The following is a 16,819-nucleotide window of genomic DNA, read 5'->3' on the forward strand; positions in this document are numbered from 1 at the left end:
ACCGGTAGAAGCCCCTTTTCTCCCTATATTCCCCCAGTGGAATATACTTAAAAGAGTGTGGCACCACGAGTGCAGAATATGCACAAAACCATTGCAGTACGTGATACAAAACCCTGTATCCTAGTGGGATTGTTGCTATTATTATTATTATTATTATTTGTCCATGCTCAGTAGCATGTGGGATCTTCGTTCCCTGAAGTACTTGTTAAATAAATACATCAACATGGATGTGGTGAGACTTTTTTCTTACTGATGGATCAAATAGGTAATAATATAGTTATAAATTCAAGGTTCAAAAGTCTCATTTAATGAAAAATTTCCCTTCATTCCTATTTCCAAGTCACCAAGTTACCTTCCTTTCAAAGACAACTGATGGTATCAAGTTCATGGGTATCCTTTCAGAGATATTATATGCATGAAAGAAGCAAATACACACATTTTAACCCAAACTGTAGCATACTGTGTGCACTGTTCTGTAAATCCTTTTTTCTCATTTAACTGTTTATTTCAGAGATTATCCTATTCTGTACCAATACATAAGGAGTTTCCTCAAACTTTTCACAGTACGATATCCATCATATACTACTACTTACTTTCTGGTTGCCTTATTGATAGGTGTTTAGGCTGTTTATAGTCTTTGCAATAAAATGGAGAAGGCAATGAATGGCATCCCACTCCAGTACTCTTGCCTAGAAAATCCCATGGATGGAGGAGCCTGGCAGGCTACAGTTCATGGGGTCGCTACGAGTCGGATACCACTGAGCGACTTCACTTTCACTTTTCACTTTCATGCATTGGAGAAGGAAATGGCAACCTACTCCAGTGTTCTTGCCTGGAGAATCCCAGGGATGGGGGAGCCTGGTGGGCTGCCGTCTCTGGGGTCACACAGAGTCGGACACGACTGAAGTGACCCAGCAGCAGCAGCAGCATAGTCTTTGCTATTACAAACAGTGCTATAATGTTATTTTATACATACAAGAGTATCTGTAAGATACATTTCTACATATGAACTGAAAGGGATCTGTATACCGGTAATTGTGATAAACAAGGCCAAATTGGTGTCTTTGGGGTTGTCCCAGTTTACACACCAGCACTGTGGGGGTGAAAAGGATCCTGGGCAGCTGTGCTCTTGAGAGCATGTAGAGACGTTGGCTGGATGTTGTCTCGACTCCATGGAGAGGTGGTGGTGGTGATTTAGTCACTAAGTCGTGTCCGACTCTTGTGACCCCATGGACTGTAGCCTGCCAGGCTCCTCTGCCCATGGGACTCTCCAGGCAAGAATACTAGAGTGGGTTGCCATTTCCTTCTCCAGGGGATCCTCTTGACCAAGGGATAGAACCCAGGTCTCCTGCATTACAGGTGGATTCTTTACCATCTGAGCCACCAGGGAAGCTCATATTTTATTGTGACATTTCAGCATTTCCACTGCTGGAGAGTATTTTATCCTTGCCACCAGAGTAATCAGCACAGGCACGGCTGCATAGTAACCAGTCAATCTTAAGGGAGAGCAACCCTGAATATTCACTGGAAGGACTGATCCTGAAGCTGAAGCTCCAGTATTTTGGTCAGAGGATGAGATGGCTGGATGGCATCAGTGATGCAATGAACGTGAACTTGGGCAAACTCTGGGAGATGGTGAGGGACAGGGAGGCCTGGTGTGCTGCAGTCCAGGGGGTTGCAAAGAGTCAGACACGAGTGGGCGCCTGAACAACATCAACAACAAAGCACTCAGCTGAAAGAACCCTCCCACTTCACTCACACCTTCTATTTGATCTGCTGGTCCTATCCAGCCTGTGAGAATCATTTAGGTCCCAGTTCTGAAGGCAGGTCTGAAGCATCCTCTGAGTGCTTTGTTGTTGATGCAGTTCACGTTCATTGCATCACTGATGCCATCCAGCCATCTCATCCTCTGACCAAAATACTGGAGCTTCAGCTTCAGGATCAGTCCTTCCAGTGAATATTCAGGGTTGCTCTCCCTTAAGATTGACTGGTTACTATGCAGCCGTGCCTGTGCTGATTACTCTGGTGGCAAGGATAAAATACTCTCCAGCAGTGGAAATGCTGAAATGTCACAATAAAATATGAGCTTCCCTGGTGGCTCAGATGGGAAAGAATCCACCTGTAATGCAGGAGACCTGGGTTCTATCCCTTGGTCAAGAAGATCCCCTAAAGAAGGAAATGGCAACCCACTCCAGTATTCTTGCCTGGAGAATCCCATGGACAGAGGAGCTTGGCGGGCTATAGTCCATGGGGTCACGAAGAGTAGGACATGACTGAGTGACTAATACTTTCATGGGAGGAAGTGGAACCCTTAATTCTTCTCAGGGAAAGTGCCTGGAGAGAAGAGCATGCAGTCAAGGTGGGGCTCACAGGAGGAGGAGCCAAGGGAACCTCCTGCTGGGGTGAGAGGCTTCCTCCTCATAGGAGGTCTCTAGGAAATGCCTGTCCCTTCAGAAGAGAAAGGACCGAAGTAGGGCTCAAGAATTACCCGGGACTTGTCCACCATGTGGAAGCCCCTACTCATCCTTGAATGCTGAGCTAAAGGGCCGTTTTTTGGAAGTCTAAGTTCCCAGAGTTCAGTTTACACCCATCTTGCGGCAGTGGCTACAGTTCTTTGGCACAGCTCTTCTCTGTCTCCCACTGCAGTAAGCTCTTGGAGCTTAGGGACTAGGGTTCTGATCTGCCACGACCAGCACGAGGCCAGCACAAAGCTGTTTGCTAACTTAGGGCTCAGGTGGATGGACTGGAGGCCGGCCTACCTGCTGAGGAAACTGGCAGTCGTGTTCCAGATCCCCTAAGTCCTCGAGGTGGTGTCAGCCCCACTCAAGCTGGCACTGGTGTGGCTTCCATCTACTCCTGGACTAATTCAGAAACATCTTCCTTTCCCTGTTTACTCAAGTTTCTCGGTAAATTAGCTCCCTAAGCCCTCACGCTACCAGCGAGTTTGTCTGAGTTTGAAGGTGGATAAATGCTGCCACACCTGAGTCAATACAGAATGAATCAGTGTGCCCCTCATTGATGGGTGTGGCATGGTGGTTACTATGACAGCTGAGCTGCCAGTGAGAACTGCAAATCTGGGACAGAAGGAAGCAGGGAATGTGGGGGCCAAATTACGGTGAGCCATCCTGCTCCATCTCCTCCTAATGAGATCTTCCCTGATACCCCGGCATCATCACACAGGTGCTACCGCGTGTGGAGTTCTCGGGAACCTCCCGGACACGACATGACCTCTCCTGCCACTCTGACACTGTCCCCTCCTCTTTGCTAGTCTTCTTCTACTTTCTAGAGAGACTTTTCCCAAGTGTGATCTTTGGTCCTGTCTCCCTTTCCTCTCTCTGAGAACTCATCCGTGCTCATGGGCTCGAAGGTCGGTTCCAGGCATGCGGTTCCCCTCAGTCCCCTGGATTCCACACACTCTCTGTCCTTGCTTCGGCACTTGACCTCTGGCTTCCCATTGCCTAATAGATGTTTCCATTCAGGCGTCCTGTTGTCATCTCAAACTAAACATGCATGAAATCAAGCCTGTCCTCCCCTCCCAGTTTCCACTTCTTTTCATCATTCAGCATTCAGCATTTCAGCATTCTCTCATCCATCCACGCTCAAAACCTGAGTCATGTTTGACCTCTCCTCCCCATCCTTGCCTTCCCAAAGGCAAGTCTTGCCAGCTTCCTTTGTGACTTCTCTTACTTTGTCCTCTGCCTTGTCTGCTCATCTGGGTCTCAGCACCCATGTTTTGAATATTTTAGAGCTTCCTGCTTGGCCCTCCTGCCTGCAGTTTGCCCCCCATCTAGTCTCTCATACCTGGGCAGACAGATTCTCCAGAATGATTACTTTTATCCCGTCCTTTCCTGTTCAGAACCCTTAGGCACTGTCATCACCATCGAGGAGTCCACCTGCAAAGGCCCCAGGCTCAAGCCCCTGTATCGGTCAGTCCCAGCCACCTCACTAGTGTCATCCCACGTGATATGAATGCAGGCTGTGCAGCTGGACTCTGGGATCAAATCCTGTCCCTCACAGTCACGTGCTGTGTGATCCTGGGCAAGCACTTAACCTTTCTGTGCCTGAGTGTCCTCTTTAGATTGCCTTACAAAATGTTTATAATCGTTTCTAGGGTTTCTGTGAGGATAAAGGTCGCTTAGGACAGCGCTGGGTCCGTAGCAAGCACTGAAACGCTAGCTTCGGGCTGTGCTGATGTGCGTGCTGCTGTCCCACACGTTTCCCCTGGGTGCACACAGCCACCCCTCCTCACGGCCTTTGCTTAGCCCACTCCCTCAGTCTAGAATGTTTTCCTCTGTCTGCTGACTCTTACTCACCCGTCAAGGGCCACTGACCTCCCATTTCCTCCCAATACACACTCGCTGGGTGCTTTTTGCTGCGCTGCTCAGCCTCCGCTGGTGGTAGTGGGTGTGTCGTGGTATTTGAAACCAGCCATAGGCCACACATGAATGCATCTTCCTGGGGTTCATTTTACTTGATAAGTAAGTTCAGCCGTTTTTGTTTTGCTTTTGGCTGTGCAATGCATGATGGGGGATTTTCATTCCCCAACCAGGATTGAACCCACATCCCCTGCAGTGGAAGCTGGGAGTCTTAACTGCTGGACCACCAGAGATGCCCCAGGTTCAGCCATTTTTATGTTACAGCAGCTACTTCAGACATACCGTGGAATAGAATACAAAATTTGCCAAAGATAAAACACGCAATTACTAAGAATATTCAGAGTGGTCCCAGGGGCGAGCGTGCACTCATTCTGCAGTGGAAAGGTCTGAGAAGCAGGGGCCGGATGAGGGGCCACGTGTGGTAAGATGCGCCGGGGTCAGGCAGCAGGATGTGGCAGGCTTGGGCTCAGGGCCCTTGCAGTGAGGTTCCCCGGAACACGCTGTGCTCGGTCCTCCCTGAGCACTCTGTCGATGCCTTCCTGCCCGCCCCAGGGTAGCACACTTTCCACATGGGCAGGTCTTTCCGATGCTACACTAGACAACCTGGAGCAGGTGTGGGTGGGAATGCGGGTGTGGGGCCTCAGAGTGGGAAGGCAGACCTGGGTGGGAGTTGGGCCCTGGTGTCCACTGATGAAGCAGGGCACTTTTCCTCTCAGCCTCGGTGTCCTCATCTGTGAAAGTGGCTGATACTCACCTGACGAGATTGTTCTGAGCAGCCAGCTAGGTGGCGTGAAGCGCAGCAGATGGCACGGGTCAGTGCTTGGTAAACATCTGCTCCCTCCCAGCGCACCAAGCTGTCAGCAAACGTCTGATTCTTGAATGTCCCCTCCCCTGCATCTGCCCCACTCCCTGTGGCTCCCTTCAGGCCACTGGATGCTCTGGTCTAAGGCCACACTCTTCCCTGTGCTCTAGTCCTGACCCTCCTCACCTTCACAGAGACCCCACTCATCACCTGCCTCCACTGTCTCCCGGCCCTCAGTGCCCCACCCCCTGGTCTCTCCCTGCGCCGGGCCATTACGCTGTGTGTCACTCTAACACGAAAGATGGAACGGGGCAGCACAGAGTAAGCGCCGTTCCTTGACCCCATATCCTCTCTAGTTGCCACTCACTTCTCTGCTTCTTTCACAATAAAAGGTCCCTGGAAGGCCTGGCCTGATCCTTGTCTCCACTTCCACCGCCCCTCCCTCTGCGCCCACTCTAGGCCCAGTCCTATACCACCAGTCCAGGGGAACTGCCTGTCGCCAGTGACCTCCACGTGGCCAAGTCCAGCGTGCACGTCTCAGGTTTATTTTACCAGCCTGTCAGAAGCATCTGAGACTTTGAAACATCCTCTGCCCAGGCCTCCCAGGCCCTGCTCTCTCCTGACTTCCTCCAGTTGTGCCCCTCCTCAGTCTCCTTGCTCAGGCCCTTGCCTCTGTCTATACTCACTCAGGTAATCTCATGCCCACACATGGCTTTCATTGCCACCTAAAGGATGCCCAAATTTCTATCTCAATTCGAGAGCTTTTCCTGGAATTCCAGACTTACGTATCCACCACTGCCGACTCCCCAGCTTGGCTGTGTCACAGACCTCAAACTGAACTCTTCATTCCCCGCCCCACCCTCCCCTTCCCGCAATCTTTCCCATCTTAGTAATGGGAACTCTGTTCTTCCAGTTGTGCAAGCCAAACCCTTTGGAGTTATCCTTGGCTCCTCTTTCTTAAACCGCACAGCCAACCCATCAGCAAGTCTTGTCAGTTAGTTCTTCCTTCAAAATACAGAAAGAGTCTGGCCACCTCCTACCTCTATCTCCTACCCCTCACCTCATGGTGAGGCATCACCATCACCTCCAGCAGCCTCCTGCCCCCAGCCCCCCATTGTGTTTTCTACCAACAGCCATCAGTTTGTCATTTGTTGGCTTAAAACCCATTGACAACTTCCTCTCTTACTCAGAATGAAATCCAGATTCCTCACCCTGGTCTGCAAGGAGCCCTGGGACCAACCTGGTTACCCCTCTGTCCCCATTTCCCCTCACCCTCCCCTGGCTCCCTCTGCCCCACCCTGGTCTCTGTGCTGCTTCTTGACCGGGCTGGGAGCACGCCTGCCTGGGGAGGGTGGATGCCAGAGAGTCTCCCCTCACAGCCTCTCTAGCACCCTTGGCACTCTGTCGTCTCACCCTCATTTTGCCCAGCACTGACCACTGCCTGACATAATACTTTTATGTGTTCGTTTTTGTCCATCTCCTCCCACTGATACCCCCAGAGGACCTCCGAGTCCGGCATGCAGCAGGTGCTCAGCAGCCAGGCGGGGCAGGGGGAGATGGAAGAGCCTAGTGCACCTGGCCCCTAGTCTCTGCGCCACCACGTGCCTGCTGGTGCTTCTGGACGACTCTGTACAGCAGTCTAGGCTTCAATGTCCTTCTACGTAAAACCTACTGTGAAGATGTTTTCAGAAACTTAGAGATAATACATTCAAAGTACTTGAGGCATGGTCAGCGCTCAATAAAAAGACTACTTTGCTGCCCTCTGGGCCTGCTTCCAGAGAATTAGTAGTTCTGTCTCTAGCTGTCGCAGGACAGAGAGCTGAGGCATCGTAAGTACTGATTCCATTCTCCATGTTCCAGGGTCCCCTAAGCATTGTTTGTCGATTACAGCCAGTTCTTCTCCATCTCTAGGACCTGTCAGTTCCCTACCGAAGCTCCTCAGATGATGGCCATCTCTGAGCAGGTCCTGTGGGTTGAAACTCTCCCCCAACCCTGCTTTGGAGCCAGGTGGCCCCCAGTGGCAAATGGAGGTGCTTTCTGGGAATGTGATGTCTGTCTGGACCTTATAAGTGCACCCATGGGTCCTTCTCTGACAAAGGACCCATTTTTGTGAGTTGGGCAGCACTGGGCAGGCTAGGTGATGGGTTCAGTGGTTTTTTCCTGGCTGGTCGGGGAAGGTGGCTAGAGTCGTTTTCCTGTGAACCACCAGGGGGCGCCAGAGGTTGCCCAGCGCTTGTGAGTACTGACCGTTGTTTTTTTTTGAAGGTGTCTCTCCTTCCTCCCTGGTCTAGGGTTAGGAGAGGAAGAGACACAAACACCTTGCAGGAAAGCATGGTGCTGGTTCTCAGCCACCTATCAACAGCCCAGGCAGGCCCACATAAAGAGACTGGTCAGGTTTCCAGGCTCAGAGTTCTTTATTGATAAGCACTAGTGAACCCCTTGCCCTGTGAGCTCAGCCGTTCTGCCCTCGGGTTCCCAGCCTGAGGAGCGGGTGCATCTTGGCCTCTGAGGTCATCTGCCTTCTGCCGGAGTCTGGTTCTGCCCAAAGCTGCTGCCAGGGACCACGGGGTCCAGGACAGGGGTGTGGCAGGCTTCAGAAGGGTCACGGCCAGGCCCTCCAGAGATCACTCTCCCTGTAGGGGTCACCTGGCTTCCTCTGTGTCGGTTCTCAGAGGAGGCGCTGGAACCCGGCTGGTTAGACCTCCAGATTCAGCCTCTTTCCTTCCCTGCGAGCCTCTTTCCTGCCAAATGTTCTCCACAGCAGGGCTGAGCCGCGGGGCAGCAACTGGCTCTCACTTGTGTCCGGTTCTCAAGTAGCAGGCAGGAGGTCTTCGGCGGAGCGTCAGAGGGGATAGAAATGCCAGAGGCTGTGCAGGGGGGTCGGGATGGAGGGAAACCTGAATCAGTGAAGTCTCTCCACTTGCTCTCACCAGCCCCAGCTCTCAGCCATGGCCTAAAGCCCTTGGCCAACCTTTGAGCATGAAATAGTCCCTTGGGCCCCAGGTGTACTCTTTCTCCACCGTTAGCTCAGAGATAAGAATTACGAAGGCAAGCTTCTGCCTCCTGAGCTCAGCACCTTGTAGAACCTTCTTGCCTGCCCAGTGACAATCCCCAAGGCTGCACCTACTTATCCCGAAGGTCAGGACAGCCCCCATCCTGGGCCAGCAGGCTGGTGGTACCTGAAGTCCCTGCCCCACCCCCCAGAGCTCTCCCTGGCTTGTCTCTGACCTGCACTGGAAGCGGGGATCCCCGGGGTGGCTCTGCAGCACCTGACGCACTTCTGGGGGAGGCTTCAAGCCCATCTGCTCTGCCCGATGCCAGCGCTGCAACCGTGTGATCCCTGCAGGAGTGGAAAGGAGACAGTGAGGGAGGCCTCAAGGGGGCAGGGGAAAGTCCAGGCTAGAGAGTATGTTTGGAGGGGTGTGTCAGGACCTGCACGAGTCCCCGTCGCAGGAGACGGTGTCCAGAGGGTCAGGCAGGGGCTGGGGTTGCTTGGGAGACGTGTGGGTGGCAAGACTGGCTCCTGGATGTGCTCTCGGGCCTGAGGGGCTCTCACCTGTGCAGGGCCCATACTGCCAGGCCAGGTCAAACTGCCTCAGCAGCTCCAGCTCCGCTTCATCCACGCTCAGGGTTAGGGGCTCTTCCCCTGCAATGATATGCTGTTCCTCAGGCCTGCCCAGGCCTGTGCCCTGCCCCTTGCCTCACAACTGACCCCACTGTTCCCCAGCTCTCACCACCCCTCTGCCTCTGTTATCCACTGCTATCGGAAGTAGAGGACATACTCCACTTCCCCTTCCACAGCCCATGTCCTTTCATGTCCCTCACGTCCACTCCTCCCGCCCTCCCACATCTCAGAGACCTAGCTCTGGTGCCAGCTCCCCCTTGCTGTGCCCAGCGGAGCCCTCCCTCCTCTTCACTACAGGGTAGGAGTCAGTGATGAGCCGTTTCCGGCCCATGGCGGCCACCCAGGCAGGCAGAGGAGGAGGCCACTGCCGGGAAGGAGAAGCAGGCCAGCGGGCACGAGAGAGACAGCTGCTGAGAGAGAGCGAGAGAGGGCTGGGGCCAGAGAGCGAGCCTGGGGCCAGCGATGGGCAGACGGACGACCCAGACAAACAGCAAGGAAGTCGGAGGGTTCCAGGGAATGACGCGTCTCCCCCACCCCCGCAAGCAGGCAAACAGCAGACCTAAGCCAATGAGAGGCTGCCTGTGTGGGGCGGGGCCTGGTCCCAGCCAATGGCAGGTGGTGCAGGCAGGGGTGGGGCAGTTGATGCAGCTGTGCTCTGGGGGAGGGGGGTGAGGCTGAGTGGGGGACCTGTCAAGATGCCCCAGACGGCACCACCTCCTCCGGCCACCCCACACTGGTCTGCAGTGGGTCTCGGGGGACTTACAGAGCGTTATCCTTGGCCTCTCACTTCCCGTTTTCCCTTCCTAGGCAAATGTTCTTTTCAGCCTCACTAATCCCCGTAGCCGGTCTGTAACTCCCCAGAGCCCAGCCGGAGACTTCCACTCCCGCCCCTTGGCCCAAAGAGCGTTGTGGGGGCAGGTCTGGAGGTCCGGAGAGAGTTTGGGCTAATCCATACTCCTTCTCTGCTCCCACCCCGCCCCCACCGGCCCCAGGAGACCTGGCTGGCTGGAGAAGCCCAGGGGTTCTGAAAGCTCCTTTCTCACAGTCTGCGCCCAGAGATATTGCCCACTCTTAGTCCAGGCGAGCGCTTGCCTCTTCCACTGCCCCGGGGTCCCACAGCCTGGCACTGCCCTCTGTTCAGGAAGATTCCACACGGTGCAGGAGGCCAGAGTGTGTTGGACCCCTAGTCCGTCATCAGTAAAATCTGTCCCAATGTGAGAGTATGAGTAGAAAATACCGACAGTAAACCTGACACTTACACGGTGTGCCAAGTTCTGTCCTGAGCACTTTCCCACATACTCTCTCAACTAAAATAGACAGAAATGGTTCTTGAAAGTAGGAAGTACTGACTTCCTTGGGCAGTCCAGTGATTAGGACCCAGTGCTTACACTGCAGGGTGAACGGATTCGGTCCCTGTTCTGGGAATTAAGATCCCACAAGCATACCAGCGCAGCCAAAATAAAATAACAGGAAGTAGGAAGTCAGGCACGGTGGGGCCCTGGTGAAACCATCGTCCCTCTGTGTCCCCCAGGAGCTCACAGGCCAATAGGCAAGCAGACAGACACACAAATGGCAGTGCAAGGATAAAATTCCTAACAAACTAGAAGAGGACGACAGGGTCAGAAATGAGTTGTACTGTGAGGCTGGCTTAGCACTGGAAGTCCTCCTGGAGGAGGTGGGCTGCTATAAACAGTGTCTCTCAATTCTCCACCCATGACCTTTGTCCCTTGGGCTCCTGTCATCGCTGACTCACCCCTGTACCCGCCTCCTCCTCACCAACTTCCTGGCAGCAGGCAAAAGTGCTGGCCAGTGGGAGTCTGGGAATCATTGCAGGGCCCGGCCCAGTGCTAATCGCCCTCTACAGATCCCATCCGGTTCTTCCTCCCAGGGCACAAGGGCCTGCTCAGGGGCTTCTGCTTCCCCCTCTCCCACTGCTCTGGGGTCTGGGCTCCCTGTTTCAGGAGGAGTGTGGGCACAAGGGAGGAGAATGCTCTGGAGAAAGACCACCAAAGAGGAGGCGCAGGAGCAGGAACAGGCCGTGTCTGCAGGGGCCTCCTCCCACCTGGCTCTCCCCATCCCTTCCTGGAGGAGAGCAGAGTGGAGGAGTGAGAGCTCCTGGGTGCACTGCACAGAGCTGGAGGGCCCTTCCCTGCTTTATTGTTTGGGCTGGGCCAAGTCTAATCCCCCCATCTGCCTCCTGGACTAAGTGGGGCCCACAGGGAGGGAGACAGGGGCCCTGCTGTGACAGGGAGGAAGACAGGGAGGCCCTCTCCACCAGGCTGTGAAGGGCTTCGGTGCTGGGTCCAGTCAGGCAGGGAGTACTCCAGGGAGGGATGGTGCTCAGGCTCTGTGAGTCTGACCACCCCTCCCCAGAGGGTGTGTCTGGAGGTGTGTGGCACCCAGCTTCTGAGCCCACAAAGCCCTAAGGGAGTAGGGAGCCATGGGTGGGGCAGACCCCTCCTCATTCCTGGTCCCTCCCACCCCTGAAAGCTGATAGCCGTGGGGCCCTGCCACCGCCCAGGGAGCGTGAAATGGGGTATGCGGCTGGGCGGCCACCGTGGCTCCTACCCACCGCTGCCTGAGCTAGTCCCTCTCCCCTCTGGCACCCTGGCTGGCTCTATGGGCACTGTCTGGGCAATCCCTGCCAGCTGCCCCCAGCCCTGCCTGGTCCAGGCCCTGCTAGCCTGCCCTGCTCAGCCTGGAAGATGTCTCCCTCGGCCTTTGGCTTCTCCTAGTCCAGGTTCTCAGTTCAAGTGCCAGCACCCTAGGATGGGTTTTCTGGCCTGGAGTTGAGCAAACTCTCCGCAGGCAGCATGGCCCCCTCTCCTAGTCACACAGAGGTCGGCTCAAGCCCCAGGGCCTGAAGGAGTTGGCACTCAGGGGTTTTGGGGCCATCCCTGTCCAGCTGGGGATCTTTGCCCAACTTGGCATCTGGATTCCTAAGCTGTGCTGGCAACTAGGCTAGACGTCCGCCTGTCCATCCTCAGGTGTTTTCCTTCTTTGCTCTCCAACCCTGTCTGCCTCTTTTGCTCTTCCTTCCTGGAACCCCTATCCCTACTCAGGCAACCTCCTGGCCTAGCCCCAAAACCGCTGTCCTGGGGCCTGTCGTGGTTCAGGCTTCAGGCTGGAAGGCCAGGCCAGAGGTCTGGCTTGGGGGCTAAACTTTCTCTCTTTCAGGGATTTTCCTGAGACCCAGATGTAGGTTCCTTGTCAGCCCTGATCCCCAGAGGCTGGTGATGACACTAGCAGGAATGACCTTGGAACACTCAAGGCCCTTGCCTCACAGCCAAGTCCAAAATCTTGGGGGAACCCAAGAGAAAAGGAGAGAAAAGACTTGGAATAGGATCCCACCACCTTCCTGAGGGCTGAGGCCTGCCATTGACTGCTCCGAGGGGAAGGGGGATTAGGCCTGGCTTAGCTCAGACAATGCGGCAGGATGGGGGGGGCGGTGCTTCAGCACTGCACACGCACCCTAAGAGCCCCTTCCCTCCTCCCCAACAGTGGGGCCTGCGGGGAGGGCCCGTCAGAGCTCAGAGGAGGGGGCAGGTGGAGAGAGGGGAGCAGCTGCCTGGGGCCCAGCAGGCGGTGGGGCGCAGCCACTCTCCTTCCCTCCCCAACATCCCCCTTCCTCAGGCCCTCAGGCCCTGCCACCCACCCTGAGCTGGAGATTCTCGGCACCAGACTCACACCCCTGAGCCCCGTTTCCCACCCTGTGGGGCCAGAATTCTTTCAGGCAGCTCCTCCTGGTCCCTGCTGACCCCCTCAGACATCCTCCTTCCTCCTGCTCCAGCTTCCCGGGCCTCGTGGGCTTTCAGGAGCCTGGGAGTAGGCAGAAGTTCCCCTGGGTCTGGGTTTCTGCCACTGGATGTCTCTTCTGCCCTGTCTCCACTACCCCATTCAAACCTCCCTCCCATCACCTCCCATTTCACCTTGGCCTTCCCAGCTTTAAAGAAGTCCTAGGGAACTTTGAAAAGGGGCCCTTCTGGCCATTCCTCACCTTGGCCACCAGGTGTCAGACTTTGTCCAGCTGGGAGGAGGGTCCTCCTTCACGTCCACCCCATCGGCCTGGCCTTGTGGAGATGAGGGCCAGGTGGGGAGGGGCCTAGAGGTGGCCTCTGAACTAGGAAGGCTGAGACACACTGAAGGCTGGGGAGAGGGCTGCAGCTCTGGTTCTAAAGCTCACAGTGACTCCCTCACTGCCCCCACCCTCACCCCCACCCCACTGATGAGGGCTTTGTCCACTGCTGGGAAACTGGGGAAACAGGCTGAGTCAGGGAGCTCAAGACTTGAAGGGACAAAGGCAGGGACAGCTGTGGCTCCAGAGAATAAGGGGGAGCTGAGAGGGAGCCACCCGTCAGAGTGCTCAACCAGGCCTGGATCATCACCCTTGCCCTCTAGGTTAAGAGGAACAAGGGCCTCCCTTGGCCCTCTCCACTATGGCAAGTGGGTGAAGAATGTGTTTGTGTGAGAGCGAGTGCTTGAATGAATCTCCCCACACACCAAGGGGGGACCGAAGTCCTAGATATGGGTCAGTCTTTGCAAAAGCAGGAAGCTGGCAAAGCATGACTGCTGTCCTGCCGCCTCCCAGGAGAGTCTACTGTACCCGCCCCCCCACCCCCCCCACCCCGAACGTTGCCTCACCCAACTCACAGTTCTCCATCTGGTAGGCATCGCAACATAGGGGTGAGATTTCTTCTTCATGCGCTGTTGGCGGGGTGGGGGGTGGGGTGGGGAGCGACAGGGAGGAGGGCCTTCTCTCCTTCCCTCCCACCCTCCCTAGCCTTCCTGGGGACAGAAGGAGGTCCAGAGGTAATGCCCTTCCCCCCCAACCCCCCAGCTGTGGTGACTGCAGGGCTCTGTGTTTCAGGTTCTTAAATTGACCTCTGCCTCCCTGGGCCTCTGGCTATCAGTTCAGCTCAGTTGCTTAGTCATGTCCGACTTTTTGTGACCCCCTGGACTGCAGCACACCAGGCCTCCCTGTCCATCACCAACTCTTCGAGTTTACTCAAACTCACGTCCATCGAGTCGGTGATGCCATCCACCCATCTCATCCTCTGTCTTCCCCTTCTCCTCCTGCCTTCAATCTTTCCCAGCATCAGGGTCTTCTCCAGTGAGTTAGTTCTTCGCATCAGGTGGCCAAAGTGTTGGAGTTTCAGCTTCAGCATCAGTCCTTCCAATGAATATTCAGGACTGATTTCCTTTAGGATGGACTGGTTGGATCTCCTTGCAGTCCAAGTGACTCTCAAGAGTCTTCTCCAACACCACAGTTCAAAAGCATCAATTCTTCAGCTCTCAGCTTTCTTCACAGTCCATCTCTCGCATCCATACCTGATTACCGGAAAAACCATAGCTTTGACTAGATGGACCTTTGTTGGCAAAGTAATATCTCTGCTTTTTAATATGCTGTTTAGGTTGGTCATAACTTTTCTTCCAAGGAGCAAGTGTCTTTTAATTTCATGGCTGCAGTCACCATCTGCAGTGATTTTGGAGCCCACAAAAATAAAGTCTGTCACTGTTTCCCCCTCTGGCTATAAGATCATACTTAAGAGGTGGAACATGAGGTAACCAAAGACACTAACTAATGAAGATAACCAGTGAAAAACTCGTCATCTCTCCTGAAGCATCTATGGATGGAGAACCCATGACAAACCCATTCACAGAAAAGCCTGATGAGCTGTGGTTTGTCAGGAGCTGCTTGCCCCATGGTCCACAGGGCCAAACCCCAAAGAAGGACTCAGCACTGATGTCATGGTAAGGAACTGTTTGGGGGAAAATGACCTTTCCGGCTGGGTTCTCCTCTGTGTCCACTGCCTGGCCCCGCCCCCCCGCCATTTCCCTCTGCTCCCCGCCCAGCACCCCTGCACACAACAGCTCATAGCCACTCAATATGCACTCTCTAGCCCTCTAGAGCCTCTCACCCCTTGATTCTCTGCCATCCCTGCCTTGCCAGTTCTCAACCTTGGGAAATAGCCTCTCTTCACTCTGTCCACCCGCTCTGGCCACCCTGGCTCGCTAGGAAATGTCAGAGAATGTCACAATCCTGCTGATGAGTCCACAGCAGAGAAGTGTCTGCTGATGTCACTGGTGCCCCAGCAGTCCCTTTGATTCTCCTCTGCCTGTCCCTGATTCCACCCCCCAAACCTCTCAGTCCTTCTCCCCTGCCACCCCTCACACGGCAACAACGTGTTCTGACCTCCTGCAGGTAAAAACACCCACAGCAAACCTCCCAAGCAAAACCCCTCCCGTGATCCTGCTGCTCGCTCTAGAGATTCCCTTTGCCAGTAAACTCCGGAGGGAATAGGTCTATTCTTCTACCTTCCTTCTTACCACCTCCTCCTTTAATCTCACAATTCAGTGTCTCTCAACCGCTCTTGCAAAGGTGGCCTATGACTCCCTGGTGACCAAAGCCAATGCAGTTTCTCCCCCCTTCTCCTCTCCAGTCTCCTGGGGCTGCCTCTTTGAAATGCTCTTCCCTTGGCTTTTCACATACTGTTGTCTCTACGCTCTTCAAATCAGATCATCGAGTACTTTATTATTGTGGGGAAATGCTTCAAGGATGCAACAATGAGCACACGGTGGAGCCTGCCCTCAGGATGCTACCTGGTTAAAAAAGAGGTGGACACAACCAGCCCTGGTCCTGCCCACCCTCCAGGAACGGTGTCAAATCCCCCTCAGGAGTGCCCACTGTGTCCTGGGTGCTGGAAATACAGCAGCGGGGATTGCAGACGCCACTTGCTCCCCAGTGGAGCTTGCAGACCAGCAGGGCCCTCACCCGCCTGGACGCCATCACTCCTTCCTTCAGATAGTATTTCGCCTGCGTCTTTCTGCACTTAATCAAATTCTGCCTTGGATTCTAGCATTTGGCAGGGGGTGGGGATGGGGCGGGGGCTGGTCGCTTTTTCCTGGATCGTTTCATTCCACACGCCAATCGAACACCTTCTTTGGGCTTGAGCTTGAGCCTGAGCTGTGTGCTGGAGAGGAAAATGGGGAAGACTCAGAATCTGCCCCCAGGAAGCACACAGTACCTTCGGGAAGTACCTTCCTTCAGCCTGCATCCTGTTTAGCCCCTTGCCTGGTGCCTCACAGAACAACCACTACATGGAGGCAGCCCAGATGCCCTTTTCTGTTTCCTTAGGCTGGCGGGTGGTGGGACCTGCAGATGTCCCTGGCCACTCCTGGACCCCTCAGGGTGGGTGTGTTCTCCCCACTTGGGTCAGGTGACTCGGGGCCTTTGACAGAGCCCGGCTCGCCCCACCCGCAAGCAGGTTCAGGGCTCCTGCACCTATACGCCCAGATCTCCCACTTCCGGTGACGCTGCGCTTGTCACCGCCTCCCAGGGTCTGTCGGCAAGAGCAGGCTCTTGTGCTTTTGTTTCTTATCAGTTCAGGAGCCCAGTTTCTTCCCAGAGAGACTTCAGGCTCTGTAAGGGCAGCACCCAGGTCAGGCCCTGGCCTTCTTTTGGCTCTCCTACACCAGTGAGCACAGTGATGGGCAGGTAATTAGGCCTTTAAAATATCTGTCAACTGGTTGACATCACCCTGATTTGTTACTCCCTTCACTTAGGGCACTGTCTGCAAGAGGCCCTGGTAAAATATCCCCATATTACCTGGGAACAATTAGCGCATTGATCCCCCCAGCAGCTCTTCACCAGAGCATCCTGATATGCTGACATCAGTCATCTGTGATTATGGATCCTTGGTGCCTCAGCCAAGCATCTTACTATCACTGTGTCTCTTATCCCTTCCAACATTCTTCTAAGGGTGTTAATTTTACCCATTTTACAGATGGGGAAACTGGACAATAGGGAGCTGTAAATCATTTGTCCAAGGTCACACAGCAGGTAGGTTATGGACCTGGAATTTGAGCTTAGGTCATCCTTGATTGGGGTTTCCCAGGTGGCTCAGCGGTAAAGAATCTGGCTGCCAAGCAGATGACGAGGCTTCGATCCCTGAGTCAGGAAGATCCCTGGAGAAGGTAGTGGCAACCCTCTCCCGTATTCTTGCCTGAAAAATCCCA

The 16,819-nt window shown here is 54.6% G+C and overlaps 1 protein-coding gene and 1 long non-coding RNA gene across 3 annotated transcripts in view; one reads left to right on the forward strand and one right to left on the reverse strand.

Annotated features, from left to right (window-relative positions):
• Positions 1-16,819, forward strand: part of LOC138426813 (uncharacterized) — a 30,366-nt gene that overhangs the window by 12,487 nt on the left and 1,060 nt on the right. The gene's annotated exons all lie outside the window — the stretch shown is intronic.
• On the reverse strand, positions 7,574-9,369 carry POLD4 (DNA polymerase delta 4, accessory subunit). Of its 2 annotated transcripts, none has more exons than XM_069565699.1 (4): positions 9,038-9,369; positions 8,735-8,824; positions 8,407-8,518; positions 7,574-8,045 (listed from the first exon to the last, which is right to left on the reverse strand). In XM_069565699.1, the coding sequence occupies exons 1-4, from the start codon at positions 9,132-9,134 to the stop codon at positions 8,021-8,023; spliced, it is 324 nt and encodes a 107-aa protein (XP_069421800.1). In that variant the 5' UTR covers positions 9,135-9,369; the 3' UTR covers positions 7,574-8,020. The 2 variants fall into 2 exon arrangements, with proteins under 2 accessions (XP_069421800.1, XP_069421801.1); XM_069565700.1 differs by having other exon boundaries at positions 8,611-8,824; positions 9,038-9,346.

This window comes from Ovis canadensis, chromosome 21 (genome assembly GCF_042477335.2).
Source record: "Ovis canadensis isolate MfBH-ARS-UI-01 breed Bighorn chromosome 21, ARS-UI_OviCan_v2, whole genome shotgun sequence".
NCBI classification, from domain to species: domain Eukaryota; kingdom Metazoa; phylum Chordata; class Mammalia; order Artiodactyla; family Bovidae; genus Ovis; species Ovis canadensis.